This window comes from Drosophila gunungcola, unplaced genomic scaffold, assembly GCF_025200985.1.
Source record: "Drosophila gunungcola strain Sukarami unplaced genomic scaffold, Dgunungcola_SK_2 000051F, whole genome shotgun sequence".
NCBI classification, from domain to species: domain Eukaryota; kingdom Metazoa; phylum Arthropoda; class Insecta; order Diptera; family Drosophilidae; genus Drosophila; species Drosophila gunungcola.
Genome location: NW_026453216.1, coordinates 255,571 through 282,054, shown reverse-complemented (window position 1 = coordinate 282,054; position 26,484 = coordinate 255,571). Strand labels below are relative to the sequence as shown.

The 26,484-nt window shown below is 38.2% G+C and overlaps 1 protein-coding gene across 2 annotated transcripts in view; it reads right to left on the bottom strand.

Moving 5' to 3' along the window:
* Window positions 1-26,484, bottom strand: part of LOC128264029 (synaptosomal-associated protein 25) — a 475,697-nt gene that overhangs the window by 326,555 nt on the left and 122,658 nt on the right. Inside the window, exon 4 of one of the 2 annotated variants that reach the window (XM_052999312.1) lies at window positions 23,263-23,311. The exons of the other annotated variant lie outside the window; for it this stretch is intronic. Coding sequence (XP_052855272.1) covers window positions 23,263-23,311 — 49 coding nt within the window. The remainder of the gene's footprint in view (window positions 1-23,262; window positions 23,312-26,484) is intronic. 2 annotated transcript variants of the gene reach the window in all.

Sequence of the window (26,484 nt, the reverse complement as noted above, 5' to 3'; positions counted from 1 at the left end):
TGCGTCCAGTAGACGAGTGTGATCATATTAGGCTATTAGTTTCCACTAAGGCTCCTGGCATAGACGCGATTGTCGAAAAGGTAGCAAAGGCTCTGCCTAGCTCAGTCATTACGCAGCTCAGCCAACTCTTTAATGCCTCCCGATACCTTGGTCATTTTCCAGCCCCTTGGAAACGTGCTCTAGTCACAATGGTACCAAAAAAAGGGAAAGATCCGTGATTCCCAGATTCTTATCGGCCGATAAGTCTCCTATCCACCTTTTTTCAGGATTTTTGAGCGGATATTGCTTGCTATGCTCTTAGCTATACCTTCGTTTGATGAAGCACTTCCAGACCACCAGTTTGGCTTTCGTTGTCGCCATTGTGCTGTTGAGCAAGTGCACAGAGTAGTAAATCATGTACTGGGTGCTTTGGAAGATCGCAAATACTGCTCAGCTGTCTTTCTTGATGTTTAACAGGCCTTTGACAGGGTTTGGCACGAAGGTCTCCTTTACAAGCTAATTCCACTTCTGCCTGAGGGTTTATGGAAGCTTATCGTGTCATTCTTGGATAAAAGGGTGTTTGGTGTCGAAATCCGTGGAAATCGTTCTGGACTACGCCCAATTCGTGCTGGGGTCCCGCAAGGAAGCGACCTTGGGCCGGTCCTGTATACAGTTTATACGTTGGATCTTCCAAACCCAGTTGTGCGCGCTACTATCCTGGTCCATATGCAGATGACACTGCATTTCTTGCAGTTGGTAGTACCCCATCGTCTGCCTCGCGGCGTGTCCAGACATTCTTAAATTAATTCGAATGTTCGGCTTCTCGGTGGAACATTGCACTGAACAAAACGCAGCACGCCACATTTGCTCTCCGCCCTGGCCGTTCGCGTAGCCTCTACCTGATGGGAATAGGCTTAAGCATAAAGACAAGGTGACCTATCTTGGTGTAACATTGAACCGTCGCCTTTGTTGGAAAGGACAAATTGACCGCGCGTGTGGCTCAGACAGAATGGACTGGCTTCTTTGACTAGGTAGCGGTCTAACCCTTCAGGGTAAGTTGCGACTCTTCAGGCCATTGTCCTCCCGACCTTAAATTGGTGAATAACATGGTGGGGCACAGCCTGTGATTCATCTCTTAAATGGGTACAAACGTGCATATCAAAGGCGCTTAGGAGGATACTGGGTGTGAAATGGCACCATCATGTGTTGTTTTAGGACAAGGGAGTGCCGACGGTTACGGAGACAATTTGTAGCTTTTCAAATTGATACAGAGATCGCTTGCTGGATCACACGAACCGTCTGGCTAGACGGCTTGCGACACCATTGGGTTGACGACGTCTCCGCAGACGGCAACCACCCACCCACCCAAACTTCGGCAAGTCGAAGTTCATATACCCTTGCAGCTATTGCAAAAATTAAATACTTTTGAAAACATTAAAATTATGATTTACTTGCGTATATGTTTAAAAACATTGAAGCTATGATGATTTGCAGCTCAATTATTATACAGTTATTTTATATATTTTTCTTATTTCTATGGGAGCTATATGATATAGTCGTCCGATTTTGTTGTAATTTAAACCGTTATTCTAAAATATTTAACCATTACTATATGTCGAAGAACTACAAAAAAAATAAAATACAGCAAAGTTATAATTGTTTTTGTATTTTTTTCCGATTGTTCCTATGGGAGCTATATTATAAAGTCGTCCGATTTTGATGAAATTTAAACCGTAATTCTGAATTATTTAACTATTACTATATGTCGAAGAAATAAAAAAAAATTAAAAAACAGCAAAGTTATAATTTTTTTTGTATTTTTTTGCGATTGTTCCTATAGGAGCTATATGATATAATCGTCCGATTTTGATGAAATTTAAACCGTAATTCTGAAATATTTAACCATTACTATATATCGAAGAACTAAAAAAAAATTAACAAGAAAGGAAGCAAACTTCGGCAAGCCGAAGTTCACATACCCTTGCAGCTATTGCAAGAATTAAATATTTTTGAAAACATTAAAATTATGATTTACTTGCGTATATGTTTAAAAACATTGAAGCTATGATGATTTGCAGCTAAATTATTAGATAGTTATTTTATATATTTTTATTATTTCTATGGGAGCTGTATGATATAGTCGTCCGATTTAACCATTACTATATGTCGAAGAACAAAAAAAAATTAAAAAAAAGCAAAGCTATAATTTTTTTGCATTTTTTTTACCGATTTTTCCTATGGAAGCTATATGATATAGTCGTCCGATTTTTATGAAATTTAAAACGTAATTCTGAATTATTTAACCATTACTATATGTCGAAGAACTACAAAAAAAAAATAAAAAAACAGCAAAGTTATAATTTTTTTTGTATTTTTTTTCCGATTGTTTCTATGGGAGCTATATGATATAGTCGTCCGATTTTGATGAAATTTAAACCGTAATTCTGAATTATTTAACTATTACTATATGTCGAAGAACTAAAAAAAAATTAAAAAACAGCAAAGTTATAATTTTTTTTAATTTTTTTTCTTCGATTGTTCTTATGGGAGCTATATGCTAAGTCGTCCGTTCTGGCTCGTTCCGATTTATATACTACCTGCAATAGAAAGACAACTTTTGGGAAAGTTTCATTCAGATAGCTTTAAAACTGAGAGACTAGTTTGCGTAGAAACGGACAGACAGACGGACAGACGGACATGGCTAGATCGACTCTCCTAGTGATGCTGATAAGGAATATATATACTTTATAGGGTCGGAGATGTCTCCTTCACTGCGTTGCAAACTTCTGACTTAAATTATAATACCCTCTGCAAGGGTATAAAAATCAAAAGGGGAATTTCACGCCCAACACTGGTCGCATATTGTAAATGCATATATTTTCCGAATTTACATTCGAGCCTATATCGGAAAGCCGATCGCTTTTAAATAGCCAATGCATTTAACTTTCTCACACGTAAGAAGCTTTAACGGCAAAAACTGCATCTAAGCTCAAGAACCAGAACTGTATGGCAATCGCCAAAAATTGCCAAGCTTCTGATCTGAGCCTAAGAAAAGTTTTCGCCGTTCAACCCCCGTGCCCAAAGATAGCTGATGGGACTGCGGTGACGTGCAGACGAAACTAGCGCTTGTCCTATCTGAGTCCGGGGTTCACTCCCTAGAGAGTGCTCGTGTGATGAAAGTAGTCAAAAGTTGTGTTATAAAGATTTATAACCAACTATGACCTCGAGTGTTTAACTTCGATTTATGTATTTAATAATGTTTTTAATTTGTTTTTCTTAAGTAATATCAATGCACATATACTTTTTGACCCGAGGTGTGTACCATAACTTGGTTCACTAAATCCTAATATATGCCGTAGCTTAAGAATATTGTCATATATTTAAATTAAGTCACATATTTAGATCTCTCGTGACATAAGGCATAATTGCGTTTGTGTTTTTTTTATTCCAACTAGAAGAAGAGTGATATAATCATTGGTGCAATGCGTTGGAGTAGTGGAATTTACTAAATATAGTCCAAGTAACTCCATTACATTACAACTGAAGTCCCCCAGAATCCACACCTCTTGATACTGTATTGATAAAACAGAAAACAATCAAGCAAAAATATATTAGATTGCAATACCCAAATAAGATTTAAGTTTTTGGTTGATCGAGGCCCCCTGCATGGTATTTGACAGTTTTATGGAAAAATAATTCACCTTACAGCACAAAACTGCTCGAAGTAATGATAGAACTAGGGGTAATTGAATAAGCCCCTTCAACAACGTGGACATCTCGAAAAGTAATAGTAAAGCCCGAAAAAGTAAAAGCCACGATAAGTAAAAGACGTAGCTTTAGAATATACTTATCCGATTTCAAATTTGAAAGGCATACTCAGGAGACTTCCCCCGGTTCATTGTATTTCAAAGCGAGAAAGAACACTGTAGTCGAGTTTCCCGACTATTAGATACCCGTTACTCAGCCAAAAAATTGAAGCTCAGTATTCCTCCTACAAAGTTTAGGTGGCGCCATCTGTTCAACTGCATAGACAACACTAGAAGGTAAGTGAGTGCAGCACCGTTGCGCTACGTAGGCATGTCTTAAACCTGCATGAAACTGCATACAGTTTCCGAGATCTCGACGTTCATACAGACGAACAGGCGGACAGACAGACGGACATGGCTAGATCGACTCGGCTGTTGATCCTGATGATTAATATATATACTTTATATGGTCGAAAACGATTCCTTCTACCTTTTACAAACTTTTCAAAGAAAACAATACACCCTTTAACTCGACGAGTAGCGGGTATAATAGATTTAAAGGACGCCATCTGGTAAACTTGCCTGTATCATTTGACCCCAGAACACCTCGTCCGAGATCATACGGTCTCCAGCGCTGTCGGGTTTCGCCCATGAATTCGTCCCTGTCGCGGTCAAACCGTGGACAGGTGACGATGATGTGCTCCGCCGTTTCCTCAATACTGCATTGCGGGCAGATTCATCGTCGTGGCCATCGTCGTAGGTAGCTCCCAAAGCAACCATGCCCGCAGAGTATCTGGGTCAGCCAAAATACACTTTTTGATGTCTGGTATGACTCGATGGGTCCAGCGTCCCTTGGTTGATTGCTGCCAACGAGTTTGCCACGCATCTAGGCTTTTTCCTCTTGCCTTTGCCTTAATTTCCCGCCTCTGTGAGGGAGTGCACTGCCTTCCCAGATTGGCGATCTTTTCGTGGATCTCCTTAGCCTCGACTGCCAACAAATCGATGGGGATCATTCCCGAGATAACTAGAGCTGCGTCATCGGATACTGTGCGGAATCCGGAGCAGACTCTCAGAGCACAGAGTCTATAGGTAGATTCGAGATCCTTCCTGTACGACTGCGTTTCGACTGCGTCGGCCCATATTGGGGCAGCATACAACATTGTCGACCGAGTAACCGATTGAAGAAGTAGTCTGCGCCCTTTTTTTGGACCCCTTGTGTTCAGCATTATTCTTGATAGTGCTCTAGCGACGTTTGCGGCCTTCTTGTTTGCTTCCGCGAGGTGTTCCCTGAAGGACAGTCTTGTGTCTATCATGACTCCCAGGTGCTGTCTGTACTTCCTTACGGCTGGATATGAGCACTGCCTTAGTTTTGTGGTGCGCTATATTGAGCCTTACCGCTAAGAGCCACTCCTCGATGATTGCCACTGCATCATTTCCAAGACGCCCGGCGTCTTGTAGTGTTTTGGCCACAATAACGATGGCTATATCGTCCGCAAAGCCTATCATCTTCGATCTTACTGGTAACGCCAGCCTTAAAACGCCGTCATACAAGGCGTTTTTGATGTCCAGGGTCACAACTAGGCAGTTCTCCTTGCTGCCTCCCCGCCATCTCGTTCCTTCTATCGCCTTCGATGCAGTGCCCATAAGTGCAGAGATCGCGTCAATGGTTGATTTCTGAAGCCGAACTGCATGGGTGACAGATCCCCGGATGCTGAGATTGCCGCTTGCAGTCTGTGACTGATGCTTCGTTCCAGTGCCTTGCCTGCGTGGTCAATCCGGCATATTGGCTTTGAGCGAAGCGCTTTGACCCGTGAAGCATCCACTTGGTGGCCTGTTGCCGCAGATACGACTGCTGCTACCTCCTCTTTGGTGGACAGGTCGTTTAGGTCGGGTATTTCCAAGTGGATTTCCTCCGGCTTATTTTCTATGCACGTTGAAATAAGTCCGTCTATCAGATTTCCCAAATCGAGCACTAGCTCGATGGGGGCCTTCTGGCACTTTGATTTTTTTGCCTGCTGCTCAGGGTTTGAAGGGCTCATTGCGTCCCTGCCCCTTTTTGGCGTCTCGCTTTCGCCAGCCCGCTCAAATGGGAACATGTCCCCCGCCAAAACCGGCGGCGCTGATGTTGGGGGCGTTCGACCAAACTTGGGTCGCTTGACGAACGCCTGGAGGCAGCCGATTTCCGCCGTGGCGTCCATCGGAAGGCCTCGTTGTTGCGCCTCTTCCCGCTAACCCTGCCTTCGACTCCTCAATTGGTAATACGAATCGGTATTGATTCGCCTTGACGGGAGGGGTTTTTTTTTTTGTTTCTTTTTCTGCGAGACTAATCGAAGGCGCTGCAGGTGCTTCCAAATGGCAGCACTGACCCAATGGCAGCACTGACCCAATGGCAGCACTGGCCGCGATCAGCTGGGTTCTGCTCGGAGTTTCTCAGCACTATCAGCTGATTTGCTTCGATTGTTTGCTGGTTTGGGAAAGCAGGAAAGGAAAAACAATCGACGGTGGAGAAACAACACAAATAGGTTTGTTGTGGAATGCGCGGGATTTCCCCCCTGGCCCTGTCTCCTCCGTCCAGCAGAGGGGTGCTTGGGGTGCGATAAAAAAAGCGCCTTTTCCACAAGGGGTGTTTGCGGCTGTGGCTTAGTGGATCTTACCCTGTGCTGGTTGCGTAAGTTGTCAGATCGCGAAGAATTCACAGCTTTCCTTATTTGCAGCTGGAATTTTGAAGCTGGACAAAATTTCCGGAAGAGCTGGTTTGCAAAACGTTCGCGCACTTTCCACTTTCAACCGTAGATTGAATCAGTCACTGTGTGTGGTAGACCGACCCACTGGTTATACTACATACACACATGCATTTGAATTTCAATTTAAACCAGGGAGGAAGAAAATTAAAAAAAAAACATTTTTCACATGTAGCACTAGGCTATGTTCGCAACCCAAGAATGAACGGCAAAAACAAAGACTGTTTCGTCAACTTTGAATTGACATGTTAGGAAAAATCAAAACAGTCAAAAAACATTTTAAGAGATGGCTTCGAATCTTATTATCTTATTTTATTTTTATTATTATTTATTTGTTATACCCTTGCAGAAAGTATTATAATTTCAGTCAGAAGTTTGCAACGCATTGAAGGAGACATCTCCGACCCTACAAAGTATATATATTCTTGATCAGCATCACTAGGCGAGTCGATCTAGCCATGTCCGTCTGTCCGTCTGTCCGTCCGTTTCTACGCAAACTAGTCTCTCAGTTTTAAAGCTAGCTGCATGAAACTTTCCCAAAAGTTGTCTTTCTATTGCAGGTAGTATATAAGTCGGAACGAGCCGGATCGGACGACTATAGCATTTAGCTCCCATAGGAATAATCGGAAAAATAAATGAAAAAAAATTATAACTTTTCTGTTTTTTTAATTTTTTTTTAGTTCTTCGAGATATAGTAATGGTTAAATATTTTAGAATTACGGTTTAAATTTCATCAAAATCGGATGACTATAGCATATAGCTCCCATAGGAACAATCATAAAAATAAATAAAAAAAAATATAATTTTGGTTTTATTAAATTTTTCTATTAGTTCTTCGACATATAGTAATGGTTAAATATTTCAGAATAACGGTTTAAATTTCATCGGTCGACTATATCATATAGCTCCATAGAAATAATAAAATAATATAAAACAAGAAAGGAAGCAAACTTCGGCAAGCCGAAGTTCACATACCCTTGCAGCTATTGCAAGAATTAAATATTTTTGAAAACATTAAAATTATGATTTACTTGCGTATATGTTTTAAAACATTGAAGCTATGATGATTTGCAGCTCAATTATTAGATAGTTATTTTATATATTTTTATTATTTCTATGGTAGCTGTATGATATAGTCGTCCGATTTTTTTGAAATTTAAACCGTAATTCTGAATTATTTAACCATTACTATATGTCGAAAAACTAAAAAAAAAAATAAAAAACAGCAAAGTTATAATTTTTTTTGTATTATTTTTCCGATTGTTCCTATGGGAGCTATATGATATAGTCGTCCGATTTTGATGAAATTTAAACCGTAATTCTATTTTATTTAACCATTACTATATGTCGAAGAACTAAAACAAAAATTAAAAAACAGCAAAGTTATAAATTTTTTTATTTATTTTTTCGATTGTTCTTATGGGAGCTATATGCTATAGTCGTCCGTTCTGGCTCGTTCCGACTTATATACTACCTGCATTAGAAAGACAACTTTTGGAAAAGTTTCATTCAGATAGCTTTAAAACTGAGAGACTAGTTTGCGTAGAAACGGACGGACAGACGGACAGACTGACAGACGGACAGACGGACATGGCTAGATCGACTCGCCTAGTCATACTGATCAAGAATATATATACTGTATAGGGTCGGAAATGTCTCCTTCACTGCATTGCAAACTTCTGACTGAAATTATAATACCGTCAGCAAGGGTATAATAACTATCTAATACTTGAGCTGCAAATCATCATTGCTTCAATGTTTTTAGACATATACGCAAGTAAATCATATTTTTTAATGTTTTCAAAAGTATTTAATTCTTCAATAGCTGCAAGGGTGTATAAACTTCGGCTTGCCGAAGTTTGCTTCCTTTCTTGTTTTTATATTATATTATTATTTTATATTATATCCCAAAATAATATGTCAGCCTAAACTTAGCTGAGCACATTCGGACACGTGCCTGTTTTTAAGACTTGGAAAAATTTATGTCAATAGCTTATACACTGCGCGAAATATCATGACCGATTGGACTGATTTATAAGAGCTATAGCATATAGGCGTCTATCTGTACGCCCTTTTACTCTGATCAAGATATACATAAAACAAGAAAGAAAGCAAACTTCGGCAAGCCAAAGTTCATATACCCTTGCAGCTATTGCAAGAATTAAACATTTTTGATAACATAAAAATTATGATTTACTTGCTTATATGTTAAAAAACATTGAAGCTATGATGATTTGTAGCTCAATAATTAGATAGTTAATTAACATATTTTTATTATTTCTATGGGAGCTATATGATATAGTCGTCCCTCTGCAAGGGTATAAAATAGGATTTGGAAAGATTCATGTCAATAGCTTATATACTGCTCGAAATATCCCGAAAAGTATAAAAATTTAAGCGATAAGCATTGCAAACTTATAAATTTAAAAGAAGTACACCGAGACGCTTCACCCAGCTTTATTTAAAATACTATAAAAAGTTTTACAGCTATTGAATTTTCTGAGATTGCCTTAAAAAAGGTATGATCAGCCCCATTTAAAAAAGGTGTAGACCGGTCCCACCGAGTGCCTCAGTACAGTATCTGCTTAGAACAGATGACGACAAGGGTAAACTGAGAAACTTGTTTTTCAAAAGGCTTTTTGTACATTAAACAGTGTTATCTTATCTTATTATTGACTATGTACAGCCAGCTACAGTTAAGAAACATAAAAACTACAACATGTAGACCGAATAAATTTATGCTTCTACTACGCCAGCCGTTCTGGCGCAACACGACGAGTCAGGAGATGATTGTGCCTATCGGAACTAGTCCCTTACATAACTTGAACGCGTGGCGGTAGTCTTGACCAAAAAACGATTCCGCTTATTCCTTGAGCGTCAAGAATTTAAGGTAGTGACGGACTTCGCCAGTTAATGCTGGCTAATGAACTAAGGGGCTATACCAGTGTAATTTTTTATTTTAATAATGCTTTTTTTTTATTAATCCATAGTTTACAATTTTAACAAGAAAGGAAACAAGCTTCGGAAAGACGAAGTTCATATACATTTGCAGCTATTGCAATAATGAAATATTCTTGAAAGCAATTAAGCTTTGACATATATGTTTAATAACATTGAATCAATGATGATTCTTAGCTCAATTATGTAATTTTTATAATTTTTGTTTTCTTAGTATGGTGGTTGTTTTAATGGAAGCTTTATGTTAATGTTTATGTTAAATTCAAACAGAACTTGGTCAAGAGACCCAACCGAAACCTAAACCCCCACAAATTTACATTAGGGAGAAAAACTCGAACGCCCTGGTCAACAAAATTGTTGCGATGGTCGGGGTAGGAAATTTTCATGTTGTTCCACTTACTAAAGGGAATATTCACGAAACCAAACTTTAGACCAACTCTGAAGAATATTTCTGAATTGTGTCCAAATACCTTGAGGAAGCTTAGAAAAACTACTACACGTACCAACTAAAAAGCAGCAAGGGCTTGTAAGTTGTATTAAAAGGAATCGAGCCCAATGTAGCCGCTAATGAAGTTATCGATGCCCTCAAAGAAAACGGTTTATCTGCAAAGAACGTTAGTAACATCATTAAAAAGAACAAAAAGCCGCAACCACTCTTCAAGGTAGAGCTAAAGCCAGATAGCAGAGTCTTGAATAAAAAAGAAGTGCATCTTATCTATAACCTGCAATACCTATTGCACCGGAGAATTACGGTGGAAGAGCCACATAAATGGAACGGACCAGTGCACACTGGAATCAATGATGGTTACCATGCAACGAAGTATGATGGGATTTATGTCCTTCATGAAAACGACCATGCAAACACTGGTGCAAAACCAGAACATTGTGTTACAGTTGCTTGCAAATAATTGATGGCAAATCTACGGATAACCATGTGGAACGCTAATGGCGTTTCCCGGCACAAACCTGAAATAACACAGTTCCAATGTAAATCATATAGACACCTCACAAGCAAATACAAGTTCCAAATAAGAGGCTAAACTTTCTACCGCACAGATCATCCAGATGGTAAAGTCTACGGCGGAACCGGCATCCTAATTAGGGAACGCAACAAGCGCCATTTTCACCAAAGGTTTGCAACAAACTATTTGCAGGCCACGTCTATCATAGTGCAGCCAGGTAACGCAAAAAAGGCGACTGCGACGTGCTTGGCAAACCAACAGATCGCCATCCTCAAAACAACGTCTTAAAGAAGCCACACGCACACTAAACCGAGCCCTGAAGAAAGACGCTGAAAACATACAATCACGGTACTTCGAAAAACTTTCGACAACCCATACAAAATATCCTCTGTGGAGGGCTCACCCAGACCTGAGCTCTCCAATCGAAACAGTCACTCCGATAAGAAATTTATCAGGTAGCTGGGCCCGCAGCGACGAAGATAGAGCCGAAACTTTTCTCCGAAAAGTCTCCCAGCCGAACTCAGCCACTGGTCCATTTGTGTTACCACAAATCGAAAGTCATAGGGGAACTGAAACCGAAAAAGGCCCCGGGCGGTGACCTTATAACCCCAAGATGATAATTGAACTTCCAAACTCTGCTGTCGAGGTTATTTGTAAGCTCTTCTATGGGATAATACGTCTCAGCTACTATCCTTGAAAATTGATCAAATCTACAATCATAATGATACCGAAACCCGGAAAAGACCACACAATTAGTTTATTATCGTGTCTGTCTAAACTGTTGGTAAAATGCCTTTTAACACGCATAATACCATATCTGAAAGCACACATGTCATCCCGGCACATCAATTTCGCTTCGGTCAAAGCCATGGAACATTCGAACAAGTTAACAGAATAAAACCAGAAATTTGCACAGCCTTCGAGCATCGGTAATTCTGCAGCGCAATATTCCTGGATGTATCTCAAGCTTTCGATCCAATCTGGCTCGATGGCCTCATGTATAAAATCAAAACAAACTACCTACATACAATTATAAGCTATTTGAGTCGTATCTGTACAACAGAGTCTTCGCAGTAAGGTGCAACACAACAACATCTGACGACTACACAATCGAAACATTCGTCCTATATACAGCGGATATTCCTACGAATGAGCAGCCAACAACATCTACGTTCGCTGACGACACTGCAATCTTAAGTCGCTCTAAAAACCCAAGCCGAGCAACAACACAACTAGCCAATCACCTCATCATAGTAGAGAGGTTGCTATCTGACTGGCGTATCCAAATAAATTAACAAAAATCTCGGCGTTCAGCTAGACAGACGACTAACCTGGAGAAGACACATCGAATGCAAGAAACTACATTTAAAACTAAAAGCCAGCAGCTTCCACTGGATCTTAAACGCTCGGTCGCCCCTGCGTGTGGAATACAAGGTTCTACTTTACAATTCCACTCTCAAGCTCATCACTCTCAGCAGCAATATAGACATTATACAGCGCGCACAATAAAAAATCCTGAGAACTATCACTGGGGCACCATGGTATTTTAGCAGTCAAAATATCCACAGGGACGTCGGCATTCTTGCAGTAAAAGATGAAATAGACAAACAAAATGAGACCTGCAATGAAAAACTCTCTGTGCACCCAATCATTTCGGGTTTCCAGCAGAACCCGCCTACAACGCAACAGCCTCCCAACCCGGCAATAACTCTCAGGGCCCCAGAACTCAGTCATACGACTTTTGGTTAGGTTATTATCATAAGATTTGATACAGTTATTGTTAGTATCCGAAAGGAAAAATTCAATAAATAAATAAAAAAGCAATTAAAAAAAAAAACTATGGGAGCTTAAGCTATAATCCTCAGATAGTGGGAAATTCTATACAGATAGCTTTAAAACTGAGAGACTAGTTTGCGTAGAAATGACAGACGGACATGACTAGATCGACTTCCTAGTGATGCTCAATAAGAATATATATAGTTTATAGACTCGAAAATGTCTTCTTCACTGCGTTGCACTATTGGGCAAACGATTAATTTTTGTGGCATTAATTAATAACTTAAAAAAGCGAAGAAATTGTCTCGGGTTTTGTTTAAGGCTATGATACAGAAAGCAAGGTTTAAAAAAAATATGTTTATTTTTGTATTCAGAAGGTTATGTTAAAAAAATACACGTTTGAAAAAAAATGCCGTAGTCTTACCTTTTTATTAGGATATAATAGGTTTTTTCTTTTGGGAGAATTAATTTTCAAAGAAAAATCAGTAATTGTATTGACAAAAAGTTTAAAAAACTCTGTAATAAAGAAATCTGTAATTTCGTTTTAATTAATTTGGGACATAAAGCTAACATTTTCAAAATATAGGCAAGGTCGGGCTGAGCGCGCTTTCGAGCAGCTGCACTTGCAGCTTGAATTAGTAATCTAACATCTAGCATTGATGCTAGATCTGCCGCTTCGTTTCTTTAAGTTCCATATTTTTTAGATAGAAAGGACAGTATAGGCCGTCCAACCGCTCTTAATGTTTTATGTTTAACATTTAAATGCGAGCTAAAGCAAGAGAATGCCTATGGTTGAAAAGATTTAGGTTTCTTTTGCACTTTTCCCACTTCTGTGTTATATTTTAGCGTAGGCTTTGACTTTTTTTAACCAAAATTTCCTCATCTTGCTTGAAACAAGGTCCACGTATTGACGCTTTAATAAATTCGATAATGGCAATCTACTTTGTCGCCTCTGCTTCCCATATGTTAAGCAATTCGGAGTTTGCAAATTTGAAGTAAGAAGTTTAATTTCGGAAAAAGTGCGCAAAAGAGCACTTTTATACTAACAGAATAGAAAAGTAATTGAATAATCTACAACATGTAACAAGTTTAAAATTTTGAAAATGCTTGAATCACTTTGTAGCTCTATTTAAAAATAATAAATCACTACAATCCTTTAGTTTTTTTGGGGTTATACATACCTTACACAAGATTACACGGACAATATCAATATCAATATCAATATCTATAATTCACATTTGCAAACACATATTACAAACCACTATTTTTTGACTGCATGCCAAAAAATTGCACTGAAATTAGTTTTTTTTATTTTTTTGCCGAAAAATGTGTTCGGTGGCCCCATAGTGCGTTGCAAGCTTCTTACTGAATTTATAATACCATCTGCAGTGGTATAAAAACATATTTTAAAAGGGTCATCAAAAAGGAATTTTTTAAACTGCTAACATCATAACTCGACTACAAGTATACCGATCGTTTTCAATTTAATCATCGTAAAAAATTGTACATTTGGCAGATTTTAAAAAACATTTGTACACCGGATCGCATTTTAATAGAACATCGCTAAGACAGTGAAAATACAACCACAGTGGAATTTCGAAGTGTTTAGAGCGCATTCGTAGCAACTTAAGCTGGCTAAATATGTTATGGTGAACGTCGAGAGGCTTACTGTCGTCGATGGACCGGCATTTAATTAGTGAGTACGGCATAGCCGAATTGGTAAAAGGCCACACCTTTGTATAATTAATTCGAGGAAAAACGGTTGAAGAGAATACTGAAAATTCTTGCGGTAAATCCGCCTAATAATAAACAATACATAAAACTCTTGCATCGTCTCAAAGAAATATTTTTAAACAGTAGTAAAAGAACTATTTTTAAACAGTTGTAGGCAATGCTTTAGCCAGCATAAATTTTTTTTTTCAATTTAAAGTATTAAGTACTCTAATTAAACATTATTAAACTACTAGATACCCGTTACTAGATAACCGTTCGTCAGCCAACAAACTTCAAACTAAGTATTCCCCATACAAAACAAACTAAGTTTAGGTGGCGCCATCTGTCGAACAGCATAGACAACACTAGAAGCTAGGTGCGCGCAGCACCCCCAAACCCCGCTTACAGTTCATTCGTTTTGTCTCTCTACTGCAGCGATTACCGGCAAGCAGCGCCCGAACAGCGCAGAAGGGCGGCAAAGGCGCGTCAGAGCAGACGACTCCAAAACCACATAATGTCTAAGTTATTAGCCCGATTTTGAAAATTAGTTTATGTCTACCGATAGATATACACATACACAGAGTCCAACTTCTAGGATTTTACATATATTAGAGTGACAGTACACACTTCTTTTGTGGGCGTAAGAGTGGACGTGGCTCCGTTTTGAAATAAACTTGCGCTGTCTAAGAAATACTTTAATTTGCATACCAAGTCCCAATTTTTTCAACTTCTTCGAAGGCAGCTTCAACGTTGCAGCGAGATGCTGATCGGTGGCAGCAGTGAAATGCTGAAAAAGACACTCTGTCGCGAAATGAAAAACTTTGGGTGAGCTTCGGTAAATATTGCGGACCGGCCGGGCGTTTATTCAGCTCGTTGACAATTTGAGAGCTTAAAAACTTAAAACTAGAGCGCATTAGGCGCTGAGTGCATCATGGAACTCCCCAAGAGCGGCAGAGTTCATTGGAAGTCAAGAGCGGCGGAAAGCTCACTGGGAAGTTGTAAGCGGCGGAGAGCGGGTATCCGGGAGCGCAATATTGCAGCATCTTTGGATTGTTCCGCTGCCTAAACAGATACAAAAATCAGTGCCACTTTCTTTGTTCCATCACTTATAAACCGCCGAACCGAATTTGATGAAACTTTTCGTAAGATATTTGTCTTAGTTTAAGGATGGTTAAAAGCCATACATTGTCCTGTTCGCACTCCACTTACGCAGACACATACACGATAACTCTAGCTATCGAACCGTTTGACCAATCTTACCTAAATCTTTCACATTTACACCACGAAGGTCCGAAAATGTTCAGAGCATGGTTTGTATTGACTGTTGTCAAGCCCCCGCATCCACCCTTGCATTAATCGTATGAAAGACTTCACGTTGTGTTAAATGTGACAGATCGAAGAAAAAACAAATGTGAACAAATTTTCAATTTCTTTATAAAGTGATAGTGTTTTTATAAATACCCGCACGTCCAAAACTGAACATATGTCGACGTTCTCGAAATGCTCCGGAAGTCTTGTAACAAAGAATATCACAAAGTGCAGTGCGACGTTACATCATAGATTAAAGAAGGTCATGCAAAAAATACAGCAAGGCCTTCACGAATACGACGTCGTGTTTTGGAAGATATTTTCTGAGCTGCATTTGGTTACGACCATCCTATTGAATTTAATGTGCATGGATATTTTGGAATGGGTAATGGTACACGGCAATAAGGAAGATGATTGAAGCAACTCTAATCAATGACAAAGCGAAAGGCGAAAATATGCTTATAGCACGTATTCAAATGATTCCTACAGACATGCCATTCAAGTTCAAGCGCCTGCAATTTACAGTGCGTTTATCGTTTGCATGACTTTAAACAAGGCACAAGGAAGGCATAGAATCCTCATAAACCGCATATACTTTGTCAAAAATATCTTGGTCGATTCTCATCCTCAATTCATAATACTATTAAATTGTATATTTACGAACTGCGCAGCGAAGAGAGCAGGGCTGTCTAGTTAGAGAATAAAATCACATTCCGAATTTAACGAAAGATTCACCATCGTGATTTCAAACTAAAAACAACGAATAAGTAAAATAAATCTTTTCAAAAAGAAACTTATTTCACGGAGCGAAAGGAATAAAATCGTCACCACAATAGCACTGTCACCACGGATATATGGACTATCAAAAATCCACAAAGAGGGATTCCTTTAAGACCCGTATGTTCAACGATTGTATCATTATCATACGGAATTTGCAAATTTATTATAAACATATTGAAGAACCTAACGACGGACTCAACCTACAATAATAAAAACTCAGTAGAAAAATTCGATGTAGTCTCACAATGCACCAGCATACCAAAAGGATATAATAGAAGAACACACAAATATTCCTAGAAAAACATTTATGGCATTGTCAATTTCTGCATACAAGACAACAAATATTTTAAATTCAATTACGATGTATATACAAAATTAAAAGGAACGCCGCAAAGTACGTTGATTACTCGCTGTAGTGAAAATATTATCGGAACGCCTTAAGAATTCAGAATGTTACAAAAAGGAAAATGTAAAATTAGCACCTACGCAAAACACTACAAAACGAAATCCAAAATACAAATGTCCGGTAATGCAAACGAAAATTACAAATTTTAAAGCATATATCTATGTAGGGACATGTTAGTCTAAACTAAAAACTCGATTATCGCAGCACAAATCAGACTTTAAATTGAGGCACCAAGTCAGCACTTACTCAAGTGAATAAGTTCCGTTACTATTTTCCGTCGTGATTTTAATCCTTCATATAAATAGTTGGCCTATACCCTTTCCACGTTTTAAAAGACTTATCTCTAAGCTATTAAAGCATTTTTAATGGTGCTATGGTGCACCGCTGTTTATTTTGTTTTATTACTCTGGTTTCTAAGGGAACGCAGGTTTTATATAGATGCAGTACGTTGTTTTGGAGACACTCAATTTGCTCATCGACAGAAACAAGAGCAGACTGATTACATTTTTAGAATAAATTGCAACACCTCCTGTTCAGGTACTACTCAAGTAACTGTGAGTGTATTCGGGCAATATCTTTCCGATTTTTGGGATAAACCCATCAGGCCAGACTCGGTCGAAATCCTGTGGGACAAAAAGTGCGTTGCACGGCAGAATTTCCGATATTCAATTGATTTGATATTCTGTTGAGTTGTTATATTTTTTTGGAAAATCAAGTCACCGCCTAGAGACTTTGTATACCCTTCCAGAGGGTATTATAATTTCAGTCAGAAGTTTGAAACACAGTGAAAGAGACATTAAGTATATATATTCTGATCAGCATCACTAGGAGAGTCGATCTAGCCATGTCTGTCTGTCCGTCCATCTGTTCGTTTCTAAGCAAACTAGTCTCTCAGTTTGAAACGAAACTTTCCCAAAAGTTGTTTTTCTGTGGCAGGTAGTATTTAAGTATATATATATATACGAGCCGGGTCCTATGGAAACAATATAAAGTACATATATTCTTAATCAGCGTATGTCCGTCCGTTTCCACTAGTTTCTCAGTTTTAAAGCTATCTGCATAAAACTTTCCCAAAAGTTGTATTCCTGTTGCAGGTAGTTTATTAGTCGGAACGAGCCGGATCTGAGGACGCATGTAGCTCCCATAGGAACAATCGGAAAACTAAACAAAAAAAAAATATAGCTTTGCTGTTTTTTTATTTTTTTTAGTTCTTCAAGATAAATATTTCAGAATTACGGTTTACATTTTATCAAAATCAGACGACTATGTCATGTAGCTCCCATTGGAACAATCAAAATATTAAAACAAAAAACTAATTAATTAATAAATAAATGAATAAATTAATTTTATTCAATCCGGAAGACCCTTTCATATAGCTGTCACTAAAAATCATCATAGTTTGAATGTTCTTAAACATACACCCACAGAAAATATTTAAACGGAACATTGTTTTTCAAAATTCAAACTTACTTAAAATAAACTTAAAACATGATAATGTAACATATTTAATTGGTCTATCCAATGGAAAAATTTTAGACTTAAACGTTTTTTTAATTTAATTTTTGCAATAGCTGCAAGGGTATATGAACTTCGGCTTGCCGAAGTGACAGAACTGGAGATAATAAATAAAATTTACATAAAAAAATTTAAAAATAAGTAAATAAAGACTAAAAATAAATGGTACAATAATCAAACTGCACCGCAACATCAAAGTTTGATCCCTGAAGGAATTGTCAATTTAATTATGTGAGCCAGTGTTACATTACCTCCCTAGACAACCGTAGAACGATGCTTCGTCTTTGCTTAAATGGTTAAGATTATTCGTAGTGAGATTGATAGCCCCGATTTGGTGATTTTGCTGTGCCAAGTAAATGAATTAGAAATTGCATTCACCCAGTTTTAAATCATTGTAGCTCTAATAATGATTTGCATACGTCAAACGTCCAAAGAACTAGTGAGATGGTTCTGAGGGCACCAAGCGAACTGCCATATAAGGTCAGCTGTGTTCCATAAGACAAAGACCTCTGTAATAAACAGCACCGAACAGCCAGTGGGTATCTGTCGCTGCTTAGCTGCAGTACCGACGATGCGAATAGCCGCATCTAAATAGTTGCTCTACACAATACCTTTCCCATTACACACAACCTAACCCAACCTAACCCACACAGCATCTTACCCCGGGCCGGATTAAGGTGTAAGCCGGACCGTGCCGAGAGTCAGCCTGGCTGAGGGCACGGGTTAAAAACTAGCTCAGTCTCTAAGGGTGGGCTCAGGAAGATGGCGACCCTTTGTTTTATTTTTCGTTTGGACATTTCCTATTCTCCGCACCTATTCTCGTTGGACCTATTATGGAAGCAACACAAAATAAGAATAATATGGAGTTCGCCACTCCAAAGAACACGATACTCAGCGAGCGTTGGCTCCACCTGCTCTGGCACCAGCTCGGGGATTTTCCCGAAAAGGCCCCATCCCAAACTAGGGATGATAGGTGGCAGACAGTCGGTTGCCACCCGCAGTGGTTACATTGAAGACCGTCGGGCAACCGATATTTCAGGGCAACCGATATTTACCTATGTGATCCCATAAAAGGAGCAAGATTGCCAACCCCTCAGCCGAATGACTGAAGAAGGTGGAATGGGCCTAAAGGATCCAAAGTCCACCCAGCCCTATCATTTGCGGACATTACGCGAGACAGCGTCCTGCTTGGACTTGTGGACCAGGGAAACCCCGGAGGCCGGATCCCAAGGAACAAGTGGGAAGAAGTAAAGGGGCAGCCAGCCGTCATTTGTATTTGTATGGTGTTTCGGCCGAGCTTATATTTGGCTGCAGAGATGCAATCCCCAACTTCTCACGCATGACTGGAAGGTCGTAAGGGTGAAGCCGTATGAGCACGAAGTCGGTTTCCCCAATAGAAGTGCAATTCGCATCAATGTTTATAAAGGAGACCCGAGCTAGAAGGAGACCCGATCGTCAACACAGCAGAGCAGGTATTTGCCGTTGAGATCGAAGCTCCCATAGAGGATGAGCCGGATAACGGCTATTCCACCGACGCTTCTATACGCGAAGAGACGCAAGCGATGACGCCGGCAGACGAAGCTGAGGAGGACCTCAGCAGGAGCGAGTAAGCTGTCCAACACTGTAAGGCCGCATCTGCTGCACTATTGCTTTGCTTGGTTGACAGCGGATCAGACATAGTCCTAGTAAAGGAACCTTGGGTTGTAGGAGGCAAGGTTTCTGGACTAGTCACAACGTAATAGAAATTAATACTTTGCCCTAAAGGAGTTAAACTTCGTACGTCCATTTTAGCAGACGAGCTAGTCAGAGGACTGGTCAAAGCCCTACAAGCAACAACAGGGCTGAGTCTTTCCAAATCATACCCATCTCTGCCTACTCCTAGGCACCCATTTAACGGTAGGTATACCGGCACCACGTCTGCATGTCCAAAAAATTATGCCGGTTCAGGCATCGATCTGAACACGCTTCTATCCGAACGCAACATAAAATGGGCCATAATCAACTTCAAACATTTCAAATCACCAGGAACTGATCATCAAAAACATAAAAAACTGACTAGCAACAATTTTCCGAAATATTTTGGCGATAGGCACACTACGGTCAGCATGGAGGGAAACCAAATTGGTCTTTATAACCAAAGCAGACAAAGCCTCACACAGATCAGCTAAGGATTTCAGACCGACAAGTCGAAATTACTTCCCTCTTAAAAGTTTTGAGCGGTTGATTGGACTGCATACAAGAACAATCATCGACCTAAAACAAATATCGGCCGCATAGCTTGTATACTCAAAAGGAAAATCCACTGAATTAGCTCTACACGCTGTATTCAGCCTAATCCAAAAGTTTCATTTTCACTGGTTGCATTCCTAGACATAGAAGGCGCTGACCCCTCGCTGACCTAGGTGTTGAGAAACATCGCAGTCAATAAACTGCTATGTAAATAAGGTTAAGGCATATGCGGACGATGTAGTCGTCATCTTCACGGGCAACGACGCGCTAAACGCTATGTTGAGCATTCCTAGTCTGGACTAAGCCGGCATGAAACGGGCTAAAATAGCGGCGGTTAGTTTGAGAGACACTGGGCAATGGAAATCCCAAGCATATGGTCCTGCCAGACTTCTCCAAGAAGGCAAATCAATACCCATTAAAACGGACCTGTGCAAACCAATAGAATTTGATAACACCCCCTTTGAAATCCTACTCCCAAGTAGAGAAAACTGTGAGCAGGGTCAGTCGGGGCCCACAGATGCAGTTAGCATCTACACTGACGGCTCAAAACTAGATGACCACGTCGGCGGAGGTCAAAGAAGATGGATTAACATAATCAGCGATAGCCAAGCGGCTATTAGGTCTATCTACGCGACCAACAAAAACTTTCATACAATATCAAACACTGCTTAGTGGTTTCACATGCCAGCAGACTGGGCGCACTCCAAAAGGATTTCTGCGGAAGCTGCATGGACGAGGAAGAAGATGACGGGAACAGAACAGGAACAACTGTTCTTTTCCTGTCCGGCCCTATGCAGATTAAGATCAATCCACCTAGGAAATCCCTTCATGAATAATCTCTCAGAACTTTCATTTAAGCAACCTGCATCTATGCTAAATCAGCTGCAACGGAGCAGCAGACGTTTTGTCATTTATATTTCACCAACACAAAATTAAGTCCCACTTTTTTTCACTATACCTTTTCCTATAAATTGCGTCTATCCTCTCACAAACTGTGCTGTACGCCCCTCGGGCGGTTCCGTGGGTGGTTTTGCGTAAGACTCAATTTAAAACATAAAGTGGCTAGCGAAACTAGAAATTTCGCATGATTTGTTCTTAAAAAATAGATTATACTTTGAGTTAAGGGCTAGTATACATTTTTGAGTCATACTAAGCGCTTTTTCGATAAAAAGCTATAGCACGCTATGTGTTTTTGGTTTTAAAGCAAGATTGTAGGTATTACATAGTCAAAAAAAAAAGACGAGCCACATTTTTTTTGGAAAAAAAATTATCTGGCGCCCCTGAAGCGCAGTAATTCACACCTTGCCACAATTTGTAAGAATTTTTGCACATTTCTTACGTTTTCTACATATTTTACCCACGTGTTTAACAAAATCACTAGGCTATTTGACGATGCACAGCTATTCAGATTAGTTGTTATCGGATGGAGGATGTGCTCGGTGGAAATCGAACTTTCACATTTATCAAAAATCCCAACCATTTCAAATGGAAAGACGGCATTGCTTTGGTTTTTAAACGCTTGAGATTGATATTTTTTTTTGATGATTGCGAAAATTTCAATGGGCAGATATTCGTTTCTGCTTAAGCTAGAAAGGCTATTCAAAGACGACTTTTTAATCGAAAACGGAACTAATACTGGCTGTCCATCCTTAATACTAATAATCAAACACAAAAAAACGAATTTCTAAAATTCAAAATTACGCAAATATCTGAGCTGGAGGAACATTTACCATAATAAAATGTGACTAAGTAAACAGAACTACAGAATATACTGCTTATAATATTTTGAAAAAAAAATTGCAAAAGATAAAAGGTTTAAAAACCTTTTTAATGTTCAATAAAAGTAAAGTTACACATTTTTAACTTTTTTAAAAAGCATCCAAAATCAATAGGCATGGACAAAAAATTAAATATTTTTTTAGACGATAAAGGAATCAAATTTCGGCAAGAAAAGTTTATATAACTTGCACCTATTGCAAAAGTTAAATATTCTTTAAGACATCAAAATTTTGATTTATATGCGTATATATTTAAAAACGGACAGACGGACAGTTTGACAGACGGACGGACAGACGGACATGGCTAGATCGACTCTCCTAGTGATGATATTCAAGAATATATATACTTTATAGGGTCGGATTTGTCTACTTAACTGCGTTGCAAATTTCTGACTGAAATTATAATATTCTCTGCAAGGATATAAATAAAAGTCTAGCTTCACCTTTAAAATAATAATTTTATAAAGTCTATCATCTTAAAAGGATACAGATTTGAAAACTATTGTAATTTGTACTTTTATATTTACATAAATATTACCTTACCTTTTTATTATAATTTTATATTAACTTCACTTTTCACTGTATTTCACCGATTTCACTGATTTTTCAACCTTATAACAGTTATTTGCGGACCGTGTTTTGTACACACATTATGTTATATTTTAACTATATCTCGGTGACCACTATATGTTTGGTCTGGATCCTCCGAAATTAGAAAATCAAAGAGACGTCGTTAAAGTTTGGTCCAATCTACATAGTTTGTATCCGAAGGAACAAGCAAAATAATGTTTTTTGACAAAATGGCGGCTTCCCAAATAAAAAAATTGATTTTTGAGATAATTTTCGGCTTTAAATTGCTTATAAAAAATATATTTATCGAAAAAAATCTTTAATTAATACTTAAAAAAAATATATATAAAGCTCATTTTAAAATTTGAGACTAATCGCTTTAGCCGTTTTCGTGTAATGTTGGTATGTTGGACTTTGAAAACACCATTTTGAGAAAAAACGCGTTTAAAGCTTGTTCTTCTACTTGCAAGAACTCTGAACGCCTTTTAAAATTTGGGTGTAGCTTTGAATATATTCACCGGAACGATATGAAATTTTCAGTGTGTATTCTTAGATATATGCACCTTAACAAAATGAAATAAAAAAACAAATACATTTTTTTAATTATAACAACAACAACCCTTTAAAAAAAGAATAAATATTAGTCCATCTCAGACAACGTGCTACCGCAAAGTCCCATTGAGACCCAACGAAAAATTTTATTTTGTATGAGATGTCTCACATATGTATAGTATAATTCTTTGTAAAATGCACATGTATGTTAATAACTGTGATATATTGTTCTGTTAGTACTGGACTCACCTCCTTGATCATCAAGGGCTACAAGTGTACGTATCCCTGCTTCCTTGCTCTGGTGTGCAGCAAATTGAAATGTAAATAATTTTTAAAAGTGTATAAGTATTGTGTTATTATTGTTCATATGTAAACAAAGAAAGCAAACTTCGGCAAACCGAAGTTCATATACCCTTCCAGCTATTTCAAAAATTAAATATTTCTGAAAACATTTTTAATGAAGCTATGATGATTTGCAGCTCAATTATTCGATAGTTCCTATGGCAGCTATATGATATCGTTTTACGATTTTAATAAAATTAAAAGCGTAATTCTGAACTGTCAAATTATTATAAGGTAAACAAAATTTTTTTTAAATTACAAAATAGAAAAGTTACATTAAAAAAAAAAATTGTTTTTTTTATATTTATTGTTTCTTCTTAGAGCTATATGAAAAAGTCCGATTTTGAATTTTAAACCGTATTTCTGAAATATTTAACCATTACTATATGTTGAAGAACTAAAAAAATTTTAAAAACAGCAAAGTTATAATTTTTTTATTTTTTGCCCGATTCTTCCTATGGGAGCTATATGCTTTAGTCTTTCGATCCGACTTATGTGTTATCTGCAATAAAAAGACAAGTTTTGGGATAGTTTCATGTAGATAGCTTTAAAACTGAGAGACTAGTGTGCATAGAAACGGACGGACAGACGGACGCACAGAAGGACGCACAGACGGACAGACGGACATGGCTAGATCGACTCGCCTAGTCATACTGATCAAGAATATATATACTTTATAGGGTCGGAAATGACTCTTTCACTGCGTTGCAAACTTCTGACTGAAATTATAATTTTTTCTGCAAGGGTATAAAAACAGGAAGGAAAGCAAGCATCGGCAAGCCGAAGCTTAATACCGTTGCAGCAAATGGTTTATGCTGATATTACTATAAGATAATTCAAATTCCAATTCTAACTCTTATTACACTAGTTTACAAATTGAAAAAAAAAACCCAAGCCAAAAAAAAAAATTTTTTTTAAGTTTTTGTCAGCTGACTTTTTATGTTTTATTTTATATCTCGAGTTGCGGCCAACCGATCTTGGTGAATTTAGCAAAATTTTACTACCAATAGATCAATTTTTAACATTGTCATTCTGAGTTATTGGATTGGATAGGTCATTTGTCTGCAACAGCTCGACAAACACAAACTTTTTGACTCTGCAACAGCTCGACAAACACAAACTTTTTGAAAAACTTTAAACAACTGTAAAACGGCTGCTATACCCTTAAAAACTCAAAAAAATCCATTGAAAAATCCATATAAATTCATACTTATTGTTGGTATTCGACTTAATCGGACAAGCTAATCATGCCAGAAATTCATTGAAAATTCGATTTCTGGTGGATTTTTGAAGTTAGGCGTTTTAGTTTTTTTCGGCCGTTAAGCACAATTTTAGAACAACATCTTAGTAGGCTTATGACCTGTAAACTGTAAAGAGTGTTGTCATAATATATATTTTGTATATTCGAAAAGTTCAATTACGATTTAGAAAAAGCACTTAAGAGTGAGGAGATAATATCATAAAATAAGGGGAATTTTAGGACAATGTATAAAAGTTAATATTTTTCATACAAATTTTCTTTGGACAGGGTCTTAAGGATTATCACAAAAACATGTACATATGAGATAGGTACAAAATTTTCTATAAGTTGCTAAAACCACAACTCAGTCTTAAATTAAACCATTTTAAATTAATAAAAGTCGAATGCACCGTTAGATATAGTGTTTATTATATAAAATGTTGTACGTTTTATTTAGGCTTTGTTTTTGCCTATTAAAGTTGCTATTGGTTTCTCAAACGATAAATTTTTAAACCATGTTTTTTTTTTTGGAAATGGCAGCTATTATTTTTTCTAAGCCTAAAAAAAAGAAGCTCACTGCTTAAAAAATAATAACGACTTTATATTTACCTTGATCAAAAAGTTCCCGACTTTTATTAATAAATACTTATTTAAAATACAAAGTTATTCATCAAAATCAATATTGTCCCCTTCAAAGTACTCCCCATCGACTGCAACGCACTTATGACAGCGCTTGATCCGATCCTCAAAACACTTTTTAAAGTCAGCTCGCGGTATGGCCATCAGAGCCATCTTCGATTTTTCCATGTTCTCAAATCGGCGGCTGTAACGCGTTCCGCGGAGCGATTTTTTAAGTCGACTGAACAGGTAAAAGTCGCAGGGAGCCAAATCCGGTGGTTGTTGGATGGTATTGGTGCTGTTTTTAGCCAAATGGTCGCGCGTTATCGTGGTGTAAAATCCATGAGTATGGAGTGTGTGTCATACTCATAAGCCCACGTCTCGTCTCCCGTAATGATGCGTTTGATGAATGCTGGGTCGGATTCAGCCTTGGAAATCATGTCTTTGGCGACCTCAACGCGATGCATTTTTTGTATGAAAATGGCACCAACTTTGCAGCGACGCGTCTGAAACCCAAATCATTAGCCATAATATCTTGAACGGTTCCAAAAGCAATGTCCAACTCATCTGCCATCTCTCTAATAGTCAATTTGCGGTTTATGGCCATCCAGTCTTTGATTTTGCCGATGTTTTCGTCCGTTGTCGAAGTGGATGGCCTGCCAGAACGGTCATCATCGTTGATGGAATTACGGCCACTTTTGAACCGTCCATTACACTCGCGAACTATTGTTAGTTGCAAAGCATTGTCACCGAAACACTTCTCTAACATGTTGTTTTCTATCCATTTTTTAAAATCAAAAAATCGAAAAAAACGCTCAAAGGTTAATGTAAACAAGACAACGTAACTTGGACAAATGTCAATCGATGACGCTGAAAATTGGCGGGAAAATAAACAACAGTTCTACCAATCTGGGGAAAAATAAATTATTGAAATCATTTGACTGGGAGCGCCACACGGTGGCAAAGTCGGGAACTTTTTGATCAAGGGAGTATACCTCGTTTTTTGATGGATTAACACATACTTACACAACTAAAGTCTGTTTAGCTTTTTTAATATTAAATTCAGCTTCTTTTTCTATCCGGCAGCTGCCAACACTGCCTACATCTAACAGTCCTTTGAGCGGTAAGCCTACTTAGATGTTGTTCAAATTTTGTGCTTACCGGCCGAAAAAAACTAAAACGCCTAACTTTAAAAATCCAACAAAAATCGAATTCCAATGAATTTCTGGCATGATTAGCTTGTAGCAACAATAATTTATATAGATTTTTAT